Here is a 22,329-nt window from a genome sequence, read left to right on the forward strand (position 1 = left end):
TCAGTGTTGGTTGATATTGTGGAGGGGGTGATACAACGGTACAGAGAAGAAATATGCAACGGATCCCGAGTCAGTCACCCCGGCCAGAGGCAACACGATTGTCTGAATGACATGCCCGATTTTTTCTTCAGAAACAATTACAACGCGTTAATGAAAAGACTCTGGCTCACCGACTTCATTACTGAGATTGACCAGACTCTTATTGATAAAGAAATGTTCACGGATGATTGGAGGATCCAAGGCGCTTCGGAGGCTTTTCTGCACAATCTCAAAAATTGTAGACGCCTCAAGGAGAGACTTGAAAAGATCCATGCCGAGTTGGATGGAGAAGAAGAAGACTAATAACCTACGGTTGGTTGAAGCCAGGGATTTTTTCTTTTTCGATACATTGACTTTTTCTTTAAAGTAAAATAAAAATGGGGAACTACTATGCAAAACGCTCGGTATATATTGATCAGAATGTAGTCAATACCCTTTTAATAAGTGTGGTGATGAGGACGATTGAAAACAGAGTGAATAGTGATCCCCGTGTAAACAGAATGGCTGAAGTTTGTAAACTAGAAGACATTTTGGATATCGTTCGTTCTGGCAGTACTATTCCTGGTCATTGGGAAACGATTGTAAACGAAACATTTAAAGTGGTCCTGGAATCTTCATTTTCCGAAACATTCTGTAACATTACCGAAGAAATGAAACAAACATCCAAAGTGTATCATGTGCTCTCATTGTATGCTCTGCTTGTAGATGTAATGCATCTTTGTGTCAAAAACAGCATACACATGAATATTTTGACTGAAGTGAAAAAACTCCATCATGATATTTCCAGTAATCTGGGGAATTCTAAGCTGGAGACGGTCCTGGGGATGTTACAATCAGTATAACTATTGATTTTGTGTGTGGAAATATTTAAATGTAAATCGGACATTTTTTTTATCAAGATGAAGATCAGATTTATCTGATACATGTGTATTACAGTCCTTCACATGCACTGTTGTCTTCATTATAACAAGGGGAGGGTAACAGTGAAGATGTATGATACATGTGTATTGAAACGCACGTATTATACACCCACAGAAACACAGAAACATGGAAACACAGAAACACAGAAACACAGAAAACACTGAAACCACTGAAACACAAAAACACAAAAACACTGAAACACCGACACACAGAACCACAGAACCACAGAACCACAGAACCACAGAAACACAGAAACACAAAAACACAGAAAACACAGAAACACAGAAACACAAAGATAGAATGTTTTTTCTTCCTCTTTGCATAATTTGCATCCACAATCCTTTGCCAGTAGGTGTTTCCACAGTCCTTGCGGTTTTCCAATTGTTCAACTAATTGGGAGCTACTGTAAGCTATTTGTATTTGCATTTTAGCAAATTACTTCCTGCAGTGATTCAGAAAGTATTGTGTTTGGGCTTTTTATTTTGAAAGGGAGAACACTACTCAGAACCAGACATAATTTCATAGAAAAAGCAAGTCTTATAGGGAGCCAATTTAAATGCTAATGTCGTCTTTATTTTACATCCATTACAAATTTGTGCAATCAACTACTTCATTATGATAAGTTGTCCACAGCCACTTTAAATGCAATCAAATGTATATTTCTAAATGCTTACACCTTAAAAAATATTTACGTACAAATGACTGTATATTGAATATATTTCTGTACCCAGTGTTGAACAGGACCCAAACATTTGAGAGATGAAAACGGACAAATCTGCTTTAATTAACTGCCAAGTAGTCAAGTCTGCATTTTTGTCTGTTCATTTGTAAAACGTGGAATTTTGGCTTTTTTCTCTTGCCAAGATACTTTTAGACACACTTTGAGGTATGCAAAACCTTAAAACTAGAACACTGATGGCTGGCTTACGCTGCAAACTTCATCACCTTTTAACAAGAGAGTAACGGTACGTCTACACTACAGGCATAAAAAAATGCTTTCAACGCTTCGCCCATTCACTTGAATGGGGTGACGTAGAAGATTTTGAATCTTCGCCGAACTGCATTGTGGGGAGCATGGAATGGCTTTGCAAGCATCACGAGCATCTATCGGCATCAAAAGTTGAACAATGTTCAACTTTTGAGGCTCGATGCTTGGCATCAGCCAATGAAATCCCGTTTATGCAAATCCCGCCAGTGCAAGCGCAGCCAATCAAACCGCGTGCAAGCTGGGAGAGCCAGACCGCAGTTCATTTCCTCATATTCCAAACGAGATATTACGGTAGCAAATCACCGGGATACAAACCGGAGGAACCAGGCATGGAGGGAGGTGGCAGAGACAGTGGGTGAAACTGATCGTTTTTTCGCCTGTTTGGAGAGTTTATATCCAGTTTACTTCGTTTTAACATTGCTATTGCTTTGTATGTCGGGGGCGGGAGATTCATGTGATTGGTTGCTCGCAAAAAATCGCCAAGCTTCAGACACGCCCAGCTCCAAGATTTTGTCATGCCTGTAGTGTAGACGGGCCGTTAGTATATAAAACGTTATTTTGTATATTTTACACATCAGCAGAAACAGAGAGAGAGATGGCAGGAAGGGGGGAGACAGTCTCCCCCACCTTTACAGATACTGTGTTTTAGAGAGAACCCCTCCCCCCCTCTGTCTAGTGATAAGATGGCAGGAAGGGGGGAGGAGGGGGCAGGGCCAGGCTCAGGGAGACAGTCTCCCCCACCTTTACAGACACTGGCCATAGTAAGAGGAATGTGTGACAGTAAGGGAGTGTGTGCAGACTAACTTAATCAACACTCTTGACTAGGAAGGCAAAAGGTGCTTTCTTTGTTCTGATCAGACCGAATCTGCATACTCTGTCTGAAATACCTGGAGAGTTACTTTTGTTAGAGCTTTCAGAGCTTTCTGAACTTATTTCTTAGCAGCACTGGGCATTTTTGTGTTGTATTGTATACAGTTGAAAGTGCACAGATAAACAGTCAAGCATGGGCGGTAAAAATGTGTCTCCTCAGGCTCTCTAATACACACACAGTCATCTCTCAAGCGAGGTGCCTGCCTGCTTTCCAGGACTTTTACAGCCTCTGGCCGACTGCAGGGCCATGGGGTGTTAAGACAGGCATCTATAGCTCAGGAGTGAAGGTCCCCACACCCACACACACACACACACACACACACACACACACACACACACACACACACACACACACACACACACACACACACACACACACACACACATACACCTCCTTGGGAGGACATCAGTGAAGGTCCCCACACCCACACACACACACACACACACACACACGCACACACACACACTTGGGGGCGGGCCCACCTGTCACTTTTTATGCATACTAATGTGATGGAAGCGGGATGAATATTACTACTCAGATCTCCTCTAGAGCAGTGATGTTTTGGGGCTGTCGCTGGGCAACACAGACTTTCAACTCTCTCCAAAGATTTTCTATGGGGTTGAGATCTGGAGACTGGCTAGGCCACTCCAGGACCTTGAAATGCTTCTTACGAAGCCACTCCTTCGTTGCCCGGGCGGTGTGTTTAGGATCATTGTCATGCTGAAAGACCCAGCCATGTTTCATCTTCAATGCCATTGCTGATAGAAGGAGGTTGTCACTCAAAATATCACGATACATGGCTTCATTCATTCTTTCCTTTACACGGATCAGTCGTCCTGGTCCCTTTGCAGAAAAACAGCCCCAAAGCATGATGTTTCCACCCCCATGTTTCACAGTAGGTATGGTGTTCTTTGGATGCAACTCAGCATTCTTTCTCCTCCAAACACGTCTAGTTGAGTTTTTACCAAAAAGTTATATTTTGGTTTCATCTGACCATATGACATTCTCCCAATCCTCTTCTGGATCATCTAAATGCTCTCTAGCAAACTTCAGACGGGCCTGGACATGTACTGGCTTAAGCAGGGGGACACGTCTGGCACTGCAGGATTTGAGTCCCTGGCGGCGTAGTGTGTTACTGATGGTAGCCTTTGTTACTTTGGTCCCAGCTCTCTGCAGGTCATTGACTAGGTCCCCCCGTGTGGTTCTGGGATTTTTGCTCACTGTTCTTGTGATCATTTTGACCCCACGGGTTGAGATCTTGCGTGGAGCCCCAGATCGAGGGAGATTATCAGTGGTCTTTCATTTTCTAATAATTGCTCCCACAGTTGATTTCTTCACACCAAGCTGCTTACCTATTGCAGATTCAGTCTTCCCAGCATGGTGCAGGTCTACAATTTTGTTTCTGGTGTCCTTTGATAGCTCTTTGGTCTTGGCCATAGTGGAGTTTGGAGTGTGACTGTTTGAGGTTGTGGACAGGTGTCTTTTATACTGATAACGAGTTCAAACAGGTGCCATTAATACAGTTAACAAGTGGAGGACAGAGGAGGCTAAGTTACAGGTCTGTGAGAGTGTGATATATTTATTTTAATGTCACCTTATATATTCATGTTGTGGGTACTGAATTGCTACAACATTGTGGAGAAATTAGCTTAAACATTTTGTATTACTCTGTATGAAAAAGGAGCAGTTGTGGGGGAAGGAGACATTCTCCATTAGATACAGCAGGTGAAAATATCAGGGAAATCTACATAATATTAAAAATATATGTATGTGTTTAATTACTTTGTATCAATAATAAGCAGTCTTTGAAAGAAGCTGGAAATATGCAATGTGAAACCTTTGATTTGAAGTAAAGATGTGAACAATAGCTCAAATGGCTGGAAAGGCTGCAGGACAAATGAGTGTGTTCTCTATACTGGGCCTGTGTAAAGTTTGACTATTTGAAAAGCATCTCTAGGACTCCTTGAGAGCAAAGGTAATGTTTTCCTCGTTATTATTTGATATGAAGGTAATTTACATGTATTACGCATATTTAGGCAACTATAACAACTATATCTTAAAACATATTTTTAACTTGTGTGTGGTAACCTGAGGGGGGAAGGTGGCCACAGAAAGGGAACCATATAGAAGAATGTGTGTGTGCTGGCTGCAAGATGTAAGATAAGATAAACAAACTTGTTATTCAGAGTCGGGTCGTGCCGGACACCGAAGGTGTCTGTTTTTCATCAAACTGAAGAGACACTTTTGTTTTCCGGGTCTCTTAGCTGGCTCGCGCTGATTGGGTACGACAGGCCATGTGTAGGTCTCTTCCAATGGGAGACCCCTCTGGGGGAAGCATGCACACACCTCCTCCTATGTTTTTAGTATGATAGCCTGTGTTTTCTCTAAGTTCGGCCTCTTCTTCCTCATGTTGTCCAAGTGGTAAGACCTCTCCCAGCGAGAGGAACTAGAGCCGGAGTAATCCGGATTACTTTGTGATTGAGGTTGTATTTGTGTTGTATATTTTACCATTAAAACAGCATATTTGTTATAACCTTACCCTGGTTGCTTTGAATTCTTCCTCTGTTAATTTGACCCACTCACAAAAGGACGTGCTTGAGCAGAAGGGGGGCCTTCAGAGCCCCCGCCAGAGTGTGACTTCTGTTCCAACAAGAGCCAGAAATCTTGTTTGTTTGTAGGTGACCAAATACTTATTTTCCACCATAATTTGCAAATAAATTCTTTAAAAATCAGAAAGTGATTTTCTGGATTTCTTTTTCTCATTTTGTCTCTCATAGTTGAGGTATACCTAGGATGAAAATTACAGGCCTCTCTCATCTTTTTAAGTGGGAGAACTTGCACAATTGGTGGCTGACTAAATACTTTTTGCCCCACTGTATATGCTGCAGCAGGTGTTAAATCACTAAGTGTTACTTTGAACACCCGGGGACTTTGGACGTGAGCGCCATGTTCTCTCTCATCACTCCGCTCTGGATCTGAGCGTGAACATATTGTTGAGTAATGTTGTACCTTCTTCCTATCACTATCATCAATATTACATTACTCATGATATGTGTTACTTGTGTATGACTGAAAATGACATTAGTATAAATACAGGAATAAATAAATGTGGAAATGAGGGAGAAATGGGGTGATGTTTCTTGTATCAGACAATGAGACATAGACATGCTGCTCATGTTGTAAACACAGAGCTAGATCTCTGTGTTTACCCATCATAACTTCAGATTACAAATGTCTTACGGTCTGACTACTTTTTCTATGTTGTACCAGATGGCTGTATTAGTTACGGCAACATCTCTGCTAACTGGTACAAGTGGTTAGTTTTGTGGCCCTGTTTTGCCACATAGTATTCCACTGAAAATGTGAAGAATACAAATGTTCATATACTCTTTGTGCTTATTGTTGCACATTTGTAGTACATTCTTCACAAAAGTTGTGTAAATCTTAAAGTGTATATTTAAACTCCTAACAGTTAGGAGTTGTACATGTATTCTTATAGTGTTAATCTGACTGTATAGTATTATATATGAATACTATATGAATTTGGAACGGCGACTTGGTGTCATCTGTTCTGGTGTTAATATTTTACACTCTGTGAGGGAATAATTCTGTCTTATTCTAAGATATTTAACTGTTGACGTTTAAAACCAACCCTGACTCTTATATCTCCTTTAAGGAATGTGCTGCTGCACTTATATGTGGATATTCTCAGTTTTATGACCGGTCAACTCTCGATCACAGAGCCTAAGAGTCAGGCAAGTGATAGAGTGTCTCCAGATGTTGGGTATATCTCCAGTGTTCCCAGCTGTTGATTATCTCTCTGTAAACTAGTTAAAAGGTCTATCGAGAGAGAGGCTGGGCAGAAATGATGTGGCAACTCTCCGGGCAGTCAGAACCTCTGGCTGCTGTGACTTGTGATGTGAATTCTCCGGCCGATACTTGTAATAAAACACCAGTGTTTGACATCAAAGCTCCAACTCTCCTCGTGTCTCTCTGAGTCCTGACTCTCCATTGCTGCAGAAGTTTCCCTTACACACTCTAGTCTAAGACATATATTCTAACACTCTCATATAGTTAATAATGTAAACACTTGTTAATTTAACACTTTTCCAGTGGTTCCCATACAAACCAAAGTTAATACAAAGTGTTAGTTTCAACTCTGGGTGTTACATTTGCGATTTCAAATTAGCTGTGAGTAGGTAACCTAAAATTAATTGTTTCTGCATAAAGACATATTGGAGCATAGAAATAAAGCAACAGGGAATAATCTGATGATTTTATTGATTGATGATTTAATACACATTCACATCATAATCTTTATAGATTTTATTTTTGACAGTTGAACTGTTGAAATGTGTCATTACAAAAATCATTACAATGACAGTAAAACTACTTACTACTAACTAACTACTATTACTGTAAAAACACACAGCTCTGCACTCATGAGAACAAGAAGCTCTGCATTTCTCTGCTCCTCTTCTATCCTTTGTTGCCAGGGGTTTTCAGGTTGTCGTAGCAACCCCTCACTCCCTCGCGCACTCCACAGCTCTTCCCCTTCTGGCAGGATTTGTCCTCACAGGACACCATCCCCCCCCGACACTCACAGAGTTTCATGCAATCAGGCTTAGGGTAGAACTTCTGACCCGACGCGATGTACTGCTGTTCACTGAGGCAGCCGCACTGAGCCAGCGGCACACAGCCATCCTGAAAGGTCAAAGGTCAATCATTAGCATGTCTCATGGTGGCCCTTAATAACAATGTGATTTGCAGTACACACGAAAGCACTTCCATACAGACAGTCCTATTTCTTGTTCTAGTGTGGACAATCAGAGAGCATGTATCACCATGGTAACTTCATCAACAGTTCCAACAGAATATACTTCTGTTAAAGTTATTAAACTCTGTTCAACTTGCTGCAATAACCTCTTTTTCTGGGGGGTTGGAGGTTGAGCTGTTTGTCTGAAACCTCCAGCACTGGGGAAATGTTTTGACCTAAGTATTTCTGAAACCTTAGCCCGGTTCTGTTCCCCCATGTAAGGAACACAAACGCAGAAAAAAGGAAACTGAGACAAAATTCCAAACTGACCGCGACACCCCCCCTCCCCACTTCCTCTCTGTGTGTGCATCCCTGTGGAGGGTCAGACATGAAGTGCCCTTCTAACCATTAACCATAACATTTTCACTTGGAACCATATAGACCTGTGTCTAGACATGTGTAATTGATTGTATAGTTCTGTATATATTAACAGGGACTGTTAAAAAACAAGCGGCTCTTTAACATCAGATTTTAAAACCAAGATAAAGTGTTTTAAAAGTATTAGAGGGGAGCTCGCCTTTAGGTTGTACCTGTGAGTGTGTGAGTGTGTAGGGGTTGGTCTGTACCTACAGTAGGTGTGTGGAGGTTTTAAGAACAAGTTATTTGTGTGCAACCTTCTGATCTACAGAATGGGGGAGTTGTGGACTAATGACCTTAGTATTTTTGAAACTCTAGCTAAAGCCTTCGTTTCCCCAATAAAGACAAACACATGTCCTTGATGATGGCAATCCATCATATTCCATAGGACCCTCCCTAAGCAGAGACAGGGTGGGAGTTAAAGCATGTCCCACCCCCACACAGGTCATGTGCATTGAATGAAGGCAGTGTGTTGTGGATTACCTGACTCTGCAGGTAACCAGGGTTACACACACAGCCCTCGCTGGGCGGGGCCTTACACTCAACAGGTGGAGATTTAACAGTGCAGCTGATTGGACAGCCAGAAGCTGTGACACTGTACATGCTGTTGGCTGGACAATGCACCCCTGAAAAAAAAAACACACACACGATCATGTCTTTAAGGTGCCATTTTGCTTCATCATGGTTGCAGTTGATCCGTGTTTTTAATATTTTAAGAAAGGTTCCTTTGTAAGACAAATGAAAAAAAAAGTAGAAAAGTATTGGTGTCAAAATATAGTGAAAGTAGCGACAGTAAACGTAGTCATTGTGCAGATTGGTCTATTTCAGAATAATATATATGATATGTTTTATAAGGATTGATCATGAAAGTGTTCTCAAAGCTGATAAAGGTGCAGCTAGTTTGAATGACTTTGTATACTGCAGGGTAGCTTGTGAATTTACTCCAGCTGGAACTAAAGTCTGATTTAACACTTGATTATATTTCACATCATTCATCCACATCTGTGAAGTAACTAAAGGTATTAAATACATGTAGTGGAGTAGAAGTACACCATGTATCTCTGAACTGTAGTGGAGTAGAAGTACACAGTAGCTAAAAATTTAAATACTCAAGTAAAGTACCTCAAAATTGTACTTAAGTACAGTACTTGAGTACATGTACTATAAGTAAGTGAACATCACATCTAAGTAATAAATTCTACTTTACATCTTTCCTAACCTCATGACAGTTTTCATCAAGCAGATAAGAAGTAGGAAAAGACAAAGGACATGATGTATTTTACCATTTGACCACAACCCACAAACACACACAAACACACACACACACACACACACACACACACACACACACACACACACACACACACACACACACACACACACACACACACACACACACACACACACACACACACACACACACACACACACACACACACACACACACACACACACACACATACTCACAGCAGAAGCGCCTGTTCCTCCATGCCCTCACACAGCCTCCTCTCATCTGACACTTCTCCACGTAGTCACTGATGATGTTGCAGGCGGCCTCCTGGTTACCGTCGTTCAGCACCATGTCATAGATACAGTCCTGGCGGTACTGCTCTGCGTCCATCCGGCCCCCACAGTCATCCAGGGGCCCCCCCTTCGCCGTGATGACATCACACACTGATGTGTAGCCGGGGGGTTTGAAGTCGGGGGGAAGAGGCGTTGCACAGTTGCTACCTGGCAGCACACAAACATCACACATCACACATTACACATACTAATCATAGGCTGTATACTAATACAGCTGGTGTAATCTGATTACATTACTGACAAATCTCTCTTAACACAGCGCTCTGCTGATAAGACCAGAAGTGGTCATTGTGAAGGGGTTGTTTATCTGCAGAATGCTCGTTTAAAACTAAACTGCAGAAACTGTATAAATTGCAACGCAAATCACTCTGGCATCCTGTGACTCCTTTTTGTGAAGCTTCAAACATCAGAGTCATTGTTTCCCTGTTCATACATGCCAAAGTTAGAATGTTCAATAAAAAGAAAAAAGAAAATATAGATATTAATGTGAAACATTTCAAGTAAAATATCTAGTATAATTAGCACATTGTGTCATCATATATAACATGAATATATCATTATAAACATTGGAGTATTAGTAGCAACAAGATACGAATGCTTCATTTCACACTAAAAGGATTTAGATATCTCTCTGCAGTCAACCTGCTGGAACTCTTAAAGAAATGCTGAACCAAAGCGAGATAAGTGGTTCACATGTCTAGCTGGCATTATATTGAATAACGAGGTGCCTGTCTGATGGGTTCCAGCACAGTGAGGACCATTAGCAAGCTTCAGCTTACAGTCGCGGGAGCAGCCCGGAGCGTCCTCCAGCCATTGGCTCACTCCAAACGTGTTGCCGTTGGCAGCCAGCTTCCCATTGGGCAGCTTCAGGTCGTCAGCAGGGTCATCGTTCATGTTTCCACACAGACCGCAGACTGCATTGTGATAACTCGTCGCCAGCTCCACTCTCACTGAACTCGCAAAGTCAAAGGAGACCTGAACATGTGGAATATAAAGGATACAAAAATTCAAACTGAGACATATTGTAATAACATTGAGGCTCGGGAGTAACAGAGTACATGTAACAGGAGCACGCAATCAGATACAGTACAACAACATTCACAAACAGGATTACATTGTTACAATCAATACAAAATAAAGAGCGACATATTATAGGTAGAAATACTGCCTGGTTTTTATTTTAGTTTTTAATTTAGGCTTCTTTTATTCGTTACGTTGAGAATACAAAATACAGTAAAAGGATCCTTTTTAATAATTCTTTACTCTTGTCTTTATTTGCAATGCATGAGTGAGTGAGTGAGTGAGTGAGTGAGTGAGTGAGTGAGTGAGTGAGTGAGTGAGTGAGTGAGTGGGTGGGTGGATGGGTGGGTGAGTGAGTGGGTGGGTGAGTGAGTGAGTGAGTGGGTGAGTGAGTGAGTGAGTGAGTGAGTGAGTGAGTGAGTGAGTGAGTGAGTGAGTGAGTGAGTGAGTGAGTGAGTCAGTGAGTGAGTGAGTGAGTGAGTGAGTGAGTGAGTGAGTGAGTGAGTGAATGAGTGGGGGAGTGGTGTGTTTCTACCTTAAGGAAGCTTGTCTCGAGGACGGCCTGCCTGTATCTGGGGTAAACATGCACCGGGTTTTTATTGGATGGAATGGAGAATGGTAAGGAGCTCTGAAGACCGTCCACCTGCAGAAAATATATTAACACACACACACAAACACACACACACACACACACACAAACACACACACACACACACACACACACACACACACACACACACACACACACACACACACACACACACACACACACACATATTTATTAGTTAGTACTTGTTCAGTCTTCTAATGCTGTTGAGGGAAAGCTTGGAGTTAAAGGCCATTTTAAGTAATTGGTGGACCAACAAAAAGTTTTTCTATTGGATATATGTTAGGAAAAATATCACTCGTCACCGGCTTGGTCTTCAATATCAGGATACATGTATTTATAACATGTTTTTATCCTTTCAATAATGGAAGTAGTCATTACATAGAGAGCTGCATGGGACAAAATAGCTCCCTCAACAGTGTCCTTCACATGCTGATATACAAGAGAGTGTTACAGTCTCAAGATGCAGAATACCGGTTCAAAGCAGTATTCAATGTTTATTTCTGATTAGCTAAGGCCCATGTAAGCAATAAACATGTCATATGTCTCTCTCCATAGAGGCTGAATCATCATGTTAATCACATAGCTATCATAATGCCTAAAACAGTGTGTCCTGATGCTCTTCTAGGTCATCATACATCCTGTTACGTACACAGCTACGTAGGGCCTTTGTTATCATGTGTACTTTGATATTAGAAGAGTACATTCAGTATCTTCCCAACAATATATATTGGCTTATTGCTGGTATATCTATAAGGAGAGACTGTACACAGATAAGATTAAGATTATTTAAACACAGTGTCACCCTTATAACAACATTGCATTATTTAAGTCTAAACTCTTTAATAACCAGATCCTTAAAAAAAAGTATTTTGCGTAATTTTCTAAATGTCAGCTATATCGGCTGTCATGTCAAAAAAAAAGTAACCGGGTTTAAACACATATATTGTAGATGTTGATGTGTTGGCAGCGTATTAAACCATGTGAATCATTAAGCTAAAGATGACTCTGAATTTTAATGCTAGGCTATTTTTTCTAAAATCGTGGCTATGGGGTAAAGTGAACCATGGGCCTTGTTGAGCCAGTTTTTCAATGGAGAAATGAATAAAAGCAGGCCAAGTTGATAATAAGAGCTCATTGTAGGCTACATTTAAAGCAGAATTTACCCTGTGTTTGATTGGTAAGATGTATGACATTGTATCACCATTTGTATGATTACTTTTCCTTTTAAAATGTTAAAAGAAATCAATAAATTCAATCGAAATTTATATTAAAAATATTTGAAAAACTAAGCTTGTATTTGGTTTGTTATTTATTGTTTATAGATACCTTTAAGATGTGTTGTAGGTATGCCCAGGTTTGAACAGGTATGCCCAGGTTTGAACAGTGGTTCAATTTACCCCCTGACCTGGATCAACTTATCCCTACACTGGGGCAAGTCTTTTTTAGAAGTAATATTTTCACTGCCCTTGATCAAATATTAATTCTTATCATTGCCATTGATAGGAGACATCCTGAATAATAGGTGTTTGTTTTCATTTTTACTATGTGTAATTTCTCCTTGCTTAGAGGACAGCATAACTAAACTAGAGAATGCAATTCCTGAAGAAATTGATCTGTCGCCATGCCCACGGCATTTGATAACATCCCATAATACGCTTAGATGCGTTGATGGCTGCATTGTAACCAAACCTGTGAAGTTTTGGGCCGTTTGGAGTATTTTCACTGAAGTTATGTCAGGATTCTTATGTTATGTCACGTTTGTAGTTTTGTATGTTTGGGTTTATTTTGCTGTTCTCCCTGTCTTGTTTTCTTCCTGGTTTATTGTCTGGTCCTTTACCCTGTGTTTTTCCTCCTGTCGTTAGTTTCCCTGGTGTGTCTAGTTGTCTGATTGTGTTCACCTGTGTCCCTTGTGTTTATCCTCCCCTACCCGGCTGTTTCTCGTCTTGTGATTACCCCTCCCTGTATTTAGTCTTGTCTTTTCCTGTGTTCAGTGTTGGTTCGTCTTTTGTTTTTGAATGAGTTCACCGGTGAGTGTTCTGTTTTTTGGTCCAAGTTATTTTCTTTTTATCCTTGAAATAAAGGTTAATCAGTTATCTGCATTTTGGTCCTGCTTCTTTCACTCAACCGTAACAGTACGAACCAACCAAATATGGGCCCAGCAGATCCTTTTGAGCAGGAATTGTTGGATTTGACCTTTTCTTTGGCTACCTGCTCTGATCGATGGAGGCTCGCCAGATAACTATGGAGAAACCAGGCTTGGTGAGATTCTTACCTGGCTGGATTTTGGAGTTTCTCTCTGTGTGTTATCCCCTGCCTGCTAGCCTCAGGCATGCTAGCTCTCTGCCTCCCAATTCCCTTTATGACACTACACGCATCGGTGTGGTCCGTTTTGGAGTCAACCCTTGCTTCTGCCCCAGCTCCTGCTCCTGTCCAGGAGCCGTTCTCTGGAACTCGTCTGGCTTTTGGAGGTCCACGGAGCCTCCAAACGGCTCCTAAAAGAAGGAGTCGCAAGGCCAGGCTAGCAGCCCGAGCCCCAAGAACCATGGTTCCAGCCCCAGTTCTGGCCCCAGCAGCCATGGTTCCAGAACCAGTTCCGGCCTCAGCAGCCATTGTCCCAGACCCAGCTCTGGCCCCAGCGGCCATGGTTCCAGACCCAGCTCTGGCCCCAGCTGCCATAGTCCCATCTCTAGTCCCATCTCTGGTCCCTTCTCTAGTCCCTTCTCTGGTCTCTTCTCGAGTCCTAATTCAAGTCCCTTCTCTAGTCCCTTCTCTGGTCCCCTCGCTAGTCACTTCCCTAGTCCCTTCTCCAGTCCCTCCTTTAGTCCCTTCTCTAGTCCCTTCTCAAGTCCCAACTCTAGTCCCATCTCAAGTTCCCTCTCGAGTCCCCTCTCCAGTTTCTTCTCAAGTCCCCTCTCCAGTTCCCTCTCCAGTTTCCTCTCAACTCCCCTCTCAAGTCTCCTCTTGAGTTCCCTCTCAAGTCCTCTCTCGAGCCCCCTCTCGAGTCCCCTCTCGAGTTCCCTCTCCAGTCCCTACTCAAGTTCCTACTCAAGTCCCTACTGAAGTGTCGTTGGAGGTTCCGCTGGGGGTCCTGCCAACCCTATGTCCTGTCCCGTTGGGGGTCCCGCCGACTACTCTCCTGCCGGGGGTCCTGCCAATCCCATGTCTTGTCCCGTTGGGGGTCCCGCTGACTACTCTTCTGCCGGGGGTCCTCCCAACCCTATGACCTGTGCCGTTGGAGGTCTCACCGACTACTCTCCTGCCGGGGGTCCTGCCAACCCTATGTCCTGTGCCGTTGGAGGTTCCGCTGGGGGTCCTGCCACCTCCATGTCCAGTCCCGTTGGAGGTCCCGCCGACTACTGTCCTGCCGGGGGTCCTGCCAATCCTATGTCCTGTTCCTCTGAGGGTCCCGCCGACAACTCTTCTGCCGGGGGTCCTGCCAACCCCTTGTCCTGTTCCGTTGGAGGCCCCGCCATCACCTGTCTCGCCGGGGGCCTGCCAACTCTTGGTCCTATTCCGTGGGGGATCCTGCCGAAGCCTGTCCCATCGGCTCCGGTTCCTGTTCGGCCGACACCGGGTCCTGCCCGGCCTCCGGAGCTGTCTGGTCTTCGCCCTCGAGCCCGGTCCCCTGAGAGCCGCGGTCTTCGCCCTCGAGCCCGGCCCCCTGACTCTTCCTGCCGCGGTCTTCGCCCTCGGGCCCGGCCCCCTGACTCTTCCTGCCGCGGTCCTCGCCCTCGGGCCCGGCCCCCTGACTCTTCCTGCCGGGGCCTTCGCCCCACCATGGACTCTGCCTTGCCCCCGGGCCGCCCGCCCGAGACCCCCACCTTGGACTCTGCCTTGCCCCCGGGCCGTCCGCCGAGTCCCCCTTCTCGGCTTCTGCCTTGCCCCCGGGCCGTCCGCCCGAGATCCCTTCTGGGTCATCCACTGTGCTCCTGGGCTGTCAGCCCAAAATCCCGTCCTCCTGACCCCCTCCACCCACCCTGGTGGCCTAGTGATGCATGTCCAAGTTATTTTATTTTTATCCTTGAAATAAAGGTTAATCAGAGTTATCTGCATTTGGGTCCTGCTTTTTTTACTCAACCATAAAAAGTTATGAGAAAACCGTGTTTCATGGTGAGCATTGTGTTGCCATGGCAACGGCATTTGAAGAAATCTCAAAACTGTCCCGTATCCCGTGTCTTCACAGCTGGACTGTTAGCACACATGTGAAGTTTGAGCACTTTTTGAACATTTTCATAGGAGTTAATGTATAGCGACAGTCTTTTATGGCGAGGATGCGTTTCCATGGAAACGGCATATGATGACACCCCATAATTGACGTAGAGCTGTTGAGGGCAGGACCATTAACCATTATCTGAAGTCTGCTGCTCTGAGCATGTCAGTTGGAGTGATGACATCATCATGTTCCATTACACAGGTGTTTATATTTGAGCTAACGAGGCGTCCAGAGATCAAAGGTTTCCATTTTTTTCTGAATGAGAGATAAACCTCTTACATGTGAACGATTTGTTGAAGAACCATAACAGATATCTGTGAAATTTCAAAACATGAAGCATCTCAAGGACCTTGAGTATCTGAAGTGTAACTTTTGTGTACTTTCGGGTTAATAATGTGGCCTTTTTGGTGCGCGGCTGCTGCTGTGAGGCGATATCAGCTTGAAATTACAATGGGCTTTAATGGAGACACGTTGAAAGTTTTTGTCACTTCATGCCCTCAAGAGGCCTTTTGTTTAATTATTTTTTGCTTAATTATTTGTCATTTTTCAAGCTACGAGATGTTTTCCTACGTTTGTCATGAAAAATTATGTCTCAGGAATGTACAGTAGGGTTTGGGAATTATGGCAGGTTTAAAAAATATATATGAAGGCAAATTTCAAACTGTCCTCCACTCTAACTCTGACATCACGCACTCTGCCTTAACGAGCTGCGCAATGTTAATGTTAAAAATGTGATGAATTATGGGCTATATCTCGGGAATTATGAAAGTTATGAATGATAAAAGTAATAGCCATCGATTCCCGACCGAGCTGAACATTTTGATGTTTGAACAGAGTTTCTGCGATGTGGAATGCGGGAGAAGAAGAGGGCCAAAATAACAGGCGGAATAATAAAGAATTTTGTGCGTAGAAGAACACCAAAAAATGACTCAACGTACCCCACTCTCCCCTATTGTAAAATAATTAACATCTGCCAATACAGTTTATTTATTTCTGAAGTCTCAAGGTCAACATACGTTCTGCTGCAGATTTGAAGCTGTGCTCTGTGTTTTGATCATAGACTGTATAAAGGTTTTGATATGTCATGCTTTTGGAGCAAGTCCAGTGCCCTGTACTACGAAGCCAGTTCAACAGACTGGGGGTGCTTCTCAATGTCAAGTAAAGCTGCTCCAGAGCCACTATTTCAAGGATTACTACGTCATTGAGTGCCGCCGAAGGATTATTCCAATGTCCAGCATACTTGGAATTCTACCGAGCACGGCGTACTTCATAGCAAGAAATTTCGAGCCTGCACATGTATAGACTCCGCGGTCTTAAAATCCCCACAATGCGGCCAGAGGCCCCGCCTTACATTTTTTCGCCACAGATTTTGGAGATTGTTCCGTGCGTAAAGCATTATGGGGATTTTAAGACCGCGGAGCCTGGACTTTGGAACATTTCTTTGGCGGGACTCGATGACGTAGCATCCTTGAAATAGTGGCTCTGGAGCAGCTTTCCTTGACATTCAGAAACAGCCCCTGCATATGTTTGAGTTATCTGACTTAACTAACCCTAACAAACGAGATCTCGCTAAGCGGTACTACGGCGCTGGTTACCAACTCGGTAAATCAACACAGGATTTCTCTGTCAGGCTGAAAGCGTGTTCACTTGAAAGGGGCGGGGTTAGCAACATTTAACCAATCACAAACATGGACAAGCGTACCGACAGCACAGCGTCATACTTCATGAATGAAAAGTAAACTATAATAGACATTATGAAGAAGTTAAACTTTAAACATCCATGACTTAAACTGATAAACCAGGATAAAAGCCACATAGTTGCACCTGCAAGGTGAATACAGAACAGCTGGAAGAAAAAAACTAACGAGTGTTTGAATGCGTACATTAACAGGTTTATGATATCACTGCCCCATCGAAGACACGAGTGGATCTGACTTTAATTACATTTGACTTTCTTCAACTTAACGTGTGTTTCTTAAAATACTGCAACGGCAGTTTAAACTGTATTTCCAATATGACTTGATAGCTTTAAACTCTGCACACTGAGCTCTGATTGGTCAGCAGGTGTTGCTTTCACTGAGGGAACCGTGCAGCAGAGTTTCAGTTACAACTTATTCTCGACAGTGAACATGTCCGTTGAAGTTTAAATCTTCCGGACAAAATTAGAAAAGTTCTTCTTTGTTATTAATTGAGCTTTAAAACAAATGAATAACGACTCTATATAATAATATAAGAATAATATACGGAGTCTCTCTTTTCCTCCCCCTCTCCTGACAGCCCGTCAGTATTTTCGTTATCAGGAAATGATCGTATAGGGCGTAGACACAGGGCCGTTTCGTTTAGCCCCCCAGAGCGTTGCGTCCTCAGATCTACCCACCTTGGGAACCGTTATCGTTATAGTTATCGATATCTGCGTTTCCCTGTCAGCCTTGTGTGGCCGAACCGTCTATACGATAGAGACTGTAGCAGATACGATCCGTTTCCTCTCCGTGTGGCTAGGACATGAGTTGATCTCTTATCTGGAACTTATCTGCTCCGGAGCAGGTTATGTGTTCAGCATAAGTTACCATGGAGATCTACCCCAGTAAGAAATGAACCAACGTTGTAGGACCGGAAACCCATAGCTTTCCCTGAAGTTAGCTCGCTAAACGAAAATCCGGCTTCGTAGTACAGGGCACTGATAAAGTGAGAGCTAAAACAGCAGCTTTCATCCGAGGGTCATGTGACTGAGAAGAGTCTGCAGTGGTGTAAAGCAGGGGTCGGCAACCTTTTTGATATGAAGTGCCATTTTAAAAAAAATAATTGATCAGCGTGCCAACGATCGAGAATTATCAACGGGGGGGCGGTTGAGGAGCTTGACGCTCGTGAACTATCGGCAGGAGGGTGGGGGAGCCCCGCTGAGGGGAAGCAGTGTGTGGACCTGTCAGCGCAACTTACATGATGCCGAATTTAATACATTTAAATAATTGGTTTAAACGGCATAATAATAAGGACGATCGTCCGTTCTGTGATTTTCCAGAGCACACATGTTATGATATTAGGGTCATGCAGAGTGAGATGAGATCGCTGTCCCTTTAAGAGAGAGAGAGAGGGGTGTGATGTATTTTGTGAAACAGAAGAACAGCTAAATAAATTCAACGGCCTCCGAAGAAGAAGAGCTCGCCTCTCTCCAGTCATTTAAGCTAAAGTGGGTTATTGAACCTGAAGCTTGTTGCTTCTGCCCTCCTCGACTACGGTCTGGGAGCCGACAGGAAAGTTCAACACACAGATGGCCAGTCCGCCCCTTTGTAGCATATTATTTCGATGAGAGATGAGCTGATCGCCACTGGGCTTTCAACTAAATACACAGCCATGCAAAAACTGCGGCATTTGTACAGCTCTTTTGGGTACTGCAATTATTGAAGTGCTTTCCTCCTTGGTGAAACGATCAGCACTGCACCACGGAGGAAAGCGGCAGAAAGTCACCTGGAGTTAAAGAGAGCGGGGCTGCGTTGCGTGCATGGCTTCCTTCTGCAGGTAACGGGGAGACACGCCCTGGCGGCGGTCTCGTTCAGGATCCGAAAATACAATTTAAATATTTTGCACACTTATTCCACTTATTCCTAGTGTGCCACTGGTTACGGTGCCGCGTGCCAATGCTGGCACGCGTGCCAGGGGTTGCCGACCCCTGGTGTAAAGTAACTAAGTGCATTTACAAGTGCTGTACTTCAGTACAATGTTGAGGTAACTTGAAGTTTTCCAGTTTATAATACTTTATACTTTTACATGTTGGAAGTAAATATTGTTCTTTTTACTCCGACATTTATTTAACAAGATGAGTTACTTTGCAGGCTCATATTATCAATAACACATTTATATCAGCTACTGAATTATGATGTACTAGGGTTTATATACCTGGTGTGTGTGTGTGTGTGTGTGTGTGTGTGTGTGTGTGTGTGTGTGTGTGTGTGTGTGTGTGTGTGTGTGTGTGTGTGTGTGTGTGTGTGTGTGTGTGTGTGTGTGTGTGTGTGTGTGTGTGTGTGTGTGTGTGTGTGTGTGTGGGTGGGTGGGTGGGTGGGTGGGTGGGTGTGTGTGTGTGTTCCTCACCAGTACTCTGCCTGGTAGGTCCACTGACAGTATGTATGTGTTGCCATGGACTTTAACAGTCACCACTTTAGCATACGACACTCTTTTGTTGCCACGGTTATTATTCTCCAGCTTTATCTGCAGCACCGAGAGGAGAGGAGACAAGAGGAGAGACAGAGAGGAGACAAGAGGAGAGACAGAGAGGAGACAGAGAGGAGAGGAGACAGAGAGGAGACAGAGAGGAGACAGAGAGGAGAACAATAATATGCATTTAGATATTTAACTAAAAAAGCAGAAATGAAAATTGCATGTAAAAAAACATTTCATTATCTGGAAATAATTCTTCAAACATCGATCCCATTCCCTTGGAGGGGTCAGCGCCTTTGGGAGAGGACAAAGCTGGTGGTTTCACTTTCAAAATAAAAGCATGTGTCAGTGATACGAGTTATTCTCCCAAACAAAACAACTACACAACAATAATTACAATAAGAATATTAGTATTAATAATAAGAATAATAATGATCCTACCACTAATACTACTAATAGCAACAATAGTACTGATAATATTAATAATAATAATAATAACAATAACAATGTTTACATTTATTTTTATAATTATTATTAGAGTGATGATGATGATGATGATGATGATGATGATGATGATATAATAATAATAATAATAATAATAATAATAATAATAATATTGATAATATGAATAGTAGTATCATTATTATCAATAATAATAATAATGAAACTCCAAGCTGCTCACCTCAAAGGGCTCCAGGCCTGACTGATCTCCACACACACCGGCCAGCTTGTACACACAGTTGCCCTGGAAGTCGAACCTGCGTCCATCGAAGGAGGTGTAGTGGGGGTCTCCGTGTGTGCTGCAGGTCTTGAAGCCCACGGGGACGCAGCCTTGGACGCCGTCTACAACGCTGCATTTCTCTCCCTTCCGACAGCCCGCCTGCTTACATTTCACCTTCTGCGTGCCTGCGTCACACACACACCTCTGGTTACACAGCGAGTCGGCCCAGAAAGTCTCACCTGGGAGGTAATAGCTGTCGTCGTGGTTACAACCACAGCCCTTCTCCTTGATCACACACCTGCGAGAGAAGAAGAGAGAGAGGACATTATAAATCTCCCAGCATTTATTTTCATGAGGTGGAAAAAAGTTATATATAACAATGAGTGCAAGCAGGATTTCTATAAGGACAGCATTGCTATTCTAAATACCATAACTTGAACGTAACGTGTGAAGATGTTGTACTCACTCTTTCCCACTGTGCACATATCCAGGGTCACAGAAGCAGCCCTCCACACAGGCCTCAGGGCAGACCTCGGGCTGAGGGCCACAGCTGGGAGGGCACGCTGAGCCACACACATTGTAGTGACTGTGGGCCGGACACTCCACAGCTGGGGGGGGGCAGAGATGAGGACACAGACAGACATAAGAAAACATGGCTGCTAAAAGAGGAGCCATTATGCCCACAGTGTGGAAACAGCAGCACCACCTCACACAGTAAGTAAGCAATTATAACTGACCAGGTCTCCACTCTCACCTCTTTATTATTATTATTCTCATGTATTATACCAATTGACTTTCAGCATTGTTACTATTTTTTCCTAATGAATGTGTCCATGCACTCCTTGTGTTCCTTGTAAGGAAAACAAGTTGGTCTTGCAAATGTTTATGATCTTAACTGTACATTTCAAATGTTTATTTATAGATGTTGCAATTGTACAAAGCTTTGGCAATACCTCATTATGGTCATGCTAATAAAGCTATTTGAATTGAATTGAATTGAGAGGGGGAGCACTGGTGCCCATGTGATCTGACCACAGGCCTGCAGGTATGCAATAGGACTTCTAACAGAAGGCTTTACCCAGTTCATCTTATAATGGGAAGTTGTTGTGAGTACTGTCAACCTTTGAATACACACGATTAGACTAAACACACTGTGGCAGGTCCACATCAGTGAGGGACTTCCTGTCTGGCTGTAGTGTTTCAATTAATGTACAGTATGGAGTGGTGGAAGAAGTACTCTGATTATGTACTTTAGTCAAAGTAGCAATACTACAGTGTAAAAATACTAAGCCATGCATTCAAAATTGTTGTTTTTTAAAGTAGAAGCAAAGTTATTAGCATCAGAATGTAATTGAAGTACCACAAGTACTCCGAAAGGCACATTTAAACACATTCTATATTTAGGGCCCGAGCACGGGGCGCTAGGACCCAACGGCGTCCTAGCACGAAGTGCGAGGAACCTATTGTTATTGGAGGAATTCTTCTTATTTTTCTGCTGGCGTTTCCTGTTTTTGAGGTCTTTAGGATGCTTCAAAAGTTGTATAATTTTCCACGGATTCCAGAATCGGTGAAAACTACAATATTCTGGACTCAATTTGTTCAAATTGTCCAGCATGCTCTCTAGCGCCACCTATGGCCATTTCCATTTTTGGAAAAATGTACAAAGTCGCACCGTAACTCCGAATGACCTGACATTTTGCACACTTATTCAGGTGGACCTGCTCTATATATAATCTCCTTGAACCCCAAAGCTCCGCCTACTTTATTTTTTTCTTGATTAGCATAATTTCAAAAACAGTTAAATATTCACTTAAATTTCAAGTGAATTTTTTTATTTTTCAACACCAAACTCAGTATCAGTGGAGGGTCAGACACATTATCGTAGGAAATTAGCATGTTCAGTCGATAAATGTGGCCGTCATCACTCTAAACGTGTTTGCAAAAAGGCGGGGCTTAGATAGAAATGCTCATAACTCATCAACAATGTACCAAAAAAACACACATTTTGGTGGTAAGGTTCAGTCTGTATTGGGAAAT

General features: G+C 43.1%; 1 protein-coding gene across 1 annotated transcript in view; it reads right to left on the minus strand.

Moving 5' to 3' along the window:
* Nucleotides 1-7,081: 7,081 nt before the first annotated feature.
* Nucleotides 7,082-22,329, minus strand: part of LOC307046228 (IgGFc-binding protein-like) — a 49,462-nt gene continuing 34,214 nt past the window's right edge. The window contains exons 29-36 of the mRNA XM_079692506.1: nt 20,759-20,900; nt 20,254-20,590; nt 19,506-19,622; nt 11,132-11,239; nt 10,356-10,551; nt 9,460-9,723; nt 8,476-8,618; nt 7,082-7,523 (exon numbers count right to left, since the gene is read on the minus strand). Coding sequence (XP_079548632.1) covers nt 7,299-7,523; nt 8,476-8,618; nt 9,460-9,723; nt 10,356-10,551; nt 11,132-11,239; nt 19,506-19,622; nt 20,254-20,590; nt 20,759-20,900 — 1,532 coding nt within the window. The 3' untranslated portion in view covers nt 7,082-7,298. The remainder of the gene's footprint in view (nt 7,524-8,475; nt 8,619-9,459; nt 9,724-10,355; nt 10,552-11,131; nt 11,240-19,505; nt 19,623-20,253; nt 20,591-20,758; nt 20,901-22,329) is intronic.

Source organism: Notothenia rossii (assembly GCF_949606895.1).
Source record: "Notothenia rossii genome assembly, chromosome: 7".
Lineage (NCBI taxonomy): Eukaryota > Metazoa > Chordata > Actinopteri > Perciformes > Nototheniidae > Notothenia > Notothenia rossii.